The sequence below is a fragment of the Neoarius graeffei genome, chromosome 3, assembly GCF_027579695.1.
Source record: "Neoarius graeffei isolate fNeoGra1 chromosome 3, fNeoGra1.pri, whole genome shotgun sequence".
Lineage (NCBI taxonomy): Eukaryota > Metazoa > Chordata > Actinopteri > Siluriformes > Ariidae > Neoarius > Neoarius graeffei.
This window is the reverse complement of record NC_083571.1, coordinates 101380380-101386379: the sequence shown is the minus strand read 5'-3', so window position 1 is coordinate 101386379 and position 6000 is coordinate 101380380. Positions and strand designations below refer to the sequence as shown.

Genomic DNA, 6000 nt, shown 5'->3' with positions numbered 1-6000 from the left:
AAACTCTTCCGCGTTTTTCCTGTTTACATAGGTTTATATGACCAGTGATATGAAACAAGTTCAGTTATACAAATTGAAACGTAGCGATTTTCTATGCTATGGAAAGTCTGCACTATAATGACAGGCGTACTAACACCTTCTGCGCGCTTCGACAGCGCATTGATACGGAGCTCAGATATCAATGCGCTGTCGAAGCACGCAGAAGGTGTTAGTACGCCTGTCATTATAGTGCGGACTTTCCATAGCATAGAAAATCGCTACGTTTCAATTTGTGTAACTGAACTTGTTTCATATCACTGGTCATATAAACCTATGTAAACAGGAAAAACGTGGAAGAGTTTGGTCGCATCTAACTACAGCCCCAAAAAATACCATTGGCCATGCTGAGCCTAGCTACATTGCTAACAGGAGTGACAGCGCGTCTGACTGACTGGGAGGTCGCGCAAAGCTCGGAGAGGTACGGAGCAGCTCGTCTCAATTCAGATAAGAGCATATTTCATTATGGAAGTACGGTGGACTGTTCCTTTAATTTTTATAATAATTTTGTGCAACAGAATGCACATTCACCTGTTCATACGCCAAGTTCAGGAACAAACTAACGTTAATGGCGCTAAAATGCCTGGAGAGAAGCCCCTAGGATCGTCCGCTTTGTTTATGGGACATTCCACCAAATGGGTGCCATTTGCTTGTTGTACCACTCCCAAATTAAACTTAATTTGTTACATCTTTTCAACACTGATTATAATAACACACATTTAACTATTCAAAATGTGTATTGGTCAACCTCAGGCTACGTTACAAGGTTTGGAAGTCAAAGATGGCTGCATTTTTTTCAGTCCTGTTACCAAAACTCTGAAAGTAACAGGACTGAGTTTTTAGCCTAGGATTAGCTAATACATGGAATTAAGCCACCTATGGTGTCATCGCTAATAGCATGACCACGCTTAGCACATTCTAGTGATTTACCAAAAATCTGTATTTTTAAAATAAATATCATCTAAGAAATAATTTAAGTAACAGGACAGTATGTTGACATTGACCTTATCAGTCAAAATTAAAAAATCATCAAATATACAGAAAAGTAAATGAGAGAACTAACTTTTGGTCTTCCCATGGCCTTCAGAAGATACAAATGATGTAACTTCCTGTTGAGCATGTGATTTATGGAATGTTCCAAATTTGTCAGATGGGGTAATATGTTTGGGTAACAGGACTGAGTGAAAACCCAGGGGCACGACTAAAATGTGTATTTTAACTAAGATATTGTGGATTTCTTATGAAAAAAATATATTTAAACCATGGATAGGATATGGAGTCACACAACAGTGCAAAAGAAATATTGTTTCTGAAGGATTTTAATCATAATATTTCATAGTTAAGTATAAAATTAGAGTGTGGGGACAGCTAACACATGCTATTTTTCAGTGTTTTAGGTAGTTTTTATTAATCCTTACAATTATATATCTTAAATTTGAAATCAGATCAATGTGCAGGACATTCTGCGTAATAAGGAAATGTATTTTAAAGTACATTTTTATGTGCATTTATACATATAATTTTCTAGGGACGGAAATGGCACTGATTCGGTGGAATGGCTCTTATACAGACTTCTTGTGCAGTGGGGAAAAAATGCACTGCTATGTGTTCCATATGTAGAAGAACTATCGAGGAGACGACGGAGACAACCTCGAACTTCAATCGTCATTTGGTAAGACTCCACCCAGAGAAGGAAGTGACACGCTATGTTCATTGCTGTGTTGATAGTGGGCGGGGCTTGCTTGCTGAGCGATGAACTAGCTAGTGTTAACCCTCTCTCATGTTATTTGCCCTGTTGATAGTGGGCGGAGCTTGCTGAGCGATGAACAAGCTTTTTATCTGTAGCCTGTTAACTAAAATGGGGCAGTCAGTGGGGCAGGAACGTTAGTCCAACACAGCAGCAGAGACACTTTCACATAAAGGCAGCAACAGACACCGTCAAATGGTGCGGTTGGAGTCTTGTTCTCAGACTTGACTCAAAATTTTCTTTAATGACTTGGACTTGAGGTTTAGTGACTCGACTACAACACTGGTATTAAAAAAAAGACTTAATAATATTACTATTAGATTCCAGATGAGCAACAATAGCATCTGTACATTTAAGACTACGACTTAGCAGGATATACAATTTCCTAAGGCTAAAGAAATGAAAACATTTTATAGCGGTATGTTAGACCTGAATGGAAAATCATGATGAGTGAAATCATAGAATATACTCATTTTGTTAAAGTCTGAAAGTCTTGAAAAATAAACCTGTAAAGGAATTTCTGTTATTAACTAAGATTCCATAGCTTTAAAATAAAAATAAATAAAAAAAAAAAAAACCACACAACACAACACCAGGGATACCTCTGGATCCCCTGAAATATACCATCACAGTATATTAAAAAGAAAGGGAAAAAAAACGCATAAAGGCCAAATCACAAAATCTTTATTGTAAGGGACAAAATTTAGTTCAGTACAACAGCCATGTGACTCCACTATGAGAGATGATTAAGAAAAAGGACAGAACTGTTAGAAAAAGGAGCTGATTCTTGGCTTTTTCTCAGGCAATGCTAAAGTGTTGAAAGTAACTGAGAGTGGCTCCTAAAGCCCAGCTGGCCTCCACATTGTTCAGCTTTTTGGTCAACTATTAAAAAAAGAAAGAAAAGAAATACGACATTAGTGATGAGTCTTCTGTATTAGACCATGGAAATTATTCTCACATGTACACAGATCATAGAAATAACCTATACTTGAACTATGTTAAAGGTCCCATGGCATGAAATTTTCACTTTCTGAGGTTTTTTAATGTTAAAATGAGTTCCTCTGACCTTCTTAAGTCACCCCAGTGGCTAGAAATTTCATAATGTGTAAACCAAACTATGCCCAACATTTGAGAATGGCGCGTCAAAACGGCGCGTTGATAAACTCTTCCCTTTACTACGTCAGCAAGGGAGATGATCCCCACACCCCCCCTCTGGATTCCCACCCACTGTATGGATTGCCCGCCCAGTTGTAGTGAGGAGACCATAGAGGACACAACAACATGGCATCACCTAAGCGAGCGAAACATGGAAATTGCGCTGTACATGGATGTGACAACACAGAAAAGAGTCTGTTTTTACTGCCGACGGGAGAGCCCCTGAAGACGCAGTGGCTTAATTTTATTTACTTCAATAATACGCCGTCGAGTCTACCTAAGACGGTGTATGTTTGTCGGAAGCATTTTCCTGATGAATGTTTCCACAACTTGGGACAGTACAGGGCAGGTTTTGCACATCAACTGTCACTGAAGCCTGGGTCCGTACCAAGCATCCCTGCCGCATCAGCCACAAACACCGAACAAGTAAGTGTATAACTGGTCGTTTTGCCGTGTTTTAAAATCGGTGCGTTAGCCTAGCAATGGCTACATTAGCTGTGCAGCTAACCGCTTCCTGCAGTTAGCCAGGTACTCTGCACTACAAAACTAAAAAGCATGCAGCATGCTCTGTTAAACTGAGTTTAGTCTGGAAATTGACTGTAACTTATGAGCTTATGTTTGACTATTGCTCCGCAATGCATGTCTTCTGTTAGATAAGCGCTATGTTGCTGTAGTTGCTGCTTCTATCCTCTTTGGTTATGGAGTGCGTGTTCAAGCCTAGGGTATTATACGTTTGTAAACTACCACTCCGAACACTCTCACTCTCTGTTCTCTGTGTCACGTTGAGTTTACAAAAGGAGTCCGAGGGAGAACGGGGTTTTGTCTTAGCAGCGTGGCTACAGGCGCTGATAGCAGCGAGTATGTGTGTGTGCAGCTTGGTCAAGCCCCTCCCCCCATGGCCCGCCCCCACCCTCTACCCTTCCCCGCCTCCATGCTTCTTATTAGCAAAACGACGCACTGGGAAAAGCGCTGAAATGGGGCTTTCTCCCAGGAGGCTATATTTACGTGCCGAGGGTTCATTTCGAGAAAGACTGCAGATATAACATCCGGAAACCTCCACGAGCCCGTTTAAAGTATCAACAAACCACCATGCCATGGGACCTTTAAAGGAGAACTGAAGTCATTTTTAAACTTGCTTTATTTTTTAATTAACGTGTTATTCAATTACGTTTTCGGTTTTAGTAACCTTATATCGTGACTCGTATTGGCAACTAATCGCAATTAAAAATTATCCTTATCGGCCTATTCGGTTTTTAGCCGTGTTGAATTTAGTTCGTTTGGTCCACAGCAAGCGTCGCTTATCCGCGTGATCTTCACGAGACTTCGAAACGTGAAGTGTCAGCCAGGTGTCAGTGCCGCCATTTTGAAAACTGTTTTCCAAACGAAATATTGCACAAAAACGAGTTTAAATGACGATTACTGCTGACTTTTTTCAAACTTTCCTGACTGCTATCAAAACAAACAAAACTTCCGGCTTGATTACATCAGCATTCGAAAGAGGGCGCGCGCGTCTTTTGGCTGAGGACTACAGTTGACTTGATAACTTAAGGACTGCAGTTGTCATGAACAGTTTTGCACTCAAGTTTCCATCAATTGAAGTTATAACATCAACGAAACTGACTTCATGTTAAAACTGTTAATGTTATAATCACGTCTGTTGTCACCCAAATGAGGATGGGTTCCCTTTTGAGTCTGGTTCCTCCCGAGGTTTCTTCCTCATGTTGTCTGAGGGAGTTTTTCCTTGCCACTGTCGCCACAGGCTTGCTCATTGGGGATAGATTAGGGATAAAATTAGCTCGGGGTGGCACGGTGGTGTAGTGGTTAGCGGTGTCGCCTCACAGCAAGAAGGTCCGGGTTCAAGCCCCGGGGCCGGCAAGGGCCTTTCTGTGCGGAGTTTGCATGTTGTCCGCGTGGGTTTCCTCCGGGTGCTCCAGTTTCCCCCACAATCCAAAGACATGCAGGTTAGGTTAACTGGTGGCTCTAAATTGACCGTAGGTGTGAATGTGAGTGTGAATGGTTGTCTGTGTCTATGTGTCAGCCCTGTGATGACCTGGCGACTTGTCCAGGGTGTACCCCGCCTTTCGCCCGTAGTCAGCTGGGATAGGCTCCAGCTTGCCTGCAACCCTGTAGAACAGGATAAAGCGGCTAGAGATAACGAGAGGAGATGAAAATTAGCTCATGTTTAAAGTCATTCAAATTCTGTAAAGCTGCTTTGCGACAATGTCTGTTGGGGATAGACATTGAAATAAACTTATGCTATAGAAATAAACTTGATTTGACAACGTTGGCAGATGTCGGTCACTTTGATTTCTGCTGTACGTTCTACTTCCGTCCTACGATGTCTCGCACAGGTCTCAACGAATCTCGTTTACACCCATTGCTTTGACATACGGACTGATATATAAAGCCTCAGTCACAACCGGCCGTACGTGCTCCTACGGCCGGTCTATGTGCGAAAAACGCAAGAAACGCACGGAGGGCGCGCGTGAAACGCACGGAGGGCGCGCGTGTGACGTGCTGATTTTCGAGCCGCAGAGGTTCTTTGTCATGTCAAACAAACTCTACGGGCGCTTATATTTTTTTCAGGTTGCAAGATAAACTTACGGCCAACGTGCGTCTTTCTCCATGAGCAAAAAAAAAAACGCCGTGATTTGGGAAACGCCAAAAATCGCACGGCCAAAAAATCGTACGTCCGGTTGTGACCTAGGCTTTACATGGCACATTTTAAATACTCATAACTTGCTGTAGCAGCGACAAAATAGCGATCAAAAATACATTCCTATATTTAATAAAGTGAGAAATAGAATTTTGATGATAAAAAAAAAATTGCCTTCAGTTCTCCTTTAACCCTCTTGCTGTAAACCTGAACAACAGTTCTATCCTTCGAAGCATTCACACATTAAATTACCCAAGGCATGGTTTTACATATCGCTCAATGTCTCTCAAATTACAATTATAATGCCATTCTGGATTTTACTGAATTAGCAACAACTGAATTAGCAAGCTGTATTTTACAGTCCGGGAGTCAGAACTGTTCAAATCTTAGTATTAAATAAAATTAA

General features: G+C 41.4%; 1 protein-coding gene across 1 annotated transcript in view; it reads right to left on the bottom strand.

Annotated features, from left to right (window-relative positions):
- Nucleotides 1-2451: 2451 nt before the first annotated feature.
- entpd5b (ectonucleoside triphosphate diphosphohydrolase 5b) overlaps nt 2452-6000 on the bottom strand; it is a 37074-nt gene continuing 33525 nt past the window's right edge. The window contains exon 14 of the mRNA XM_060917784.1: nt 2452-2665. Coding sequence (XP_060773767.1) covers nt 2582-2665 — 84 coding nt within the window. The 3' untranslated portion in view covers nt 2452-2581. The remainder of the gene's footprint in view (nt 2666-6000) is intronic.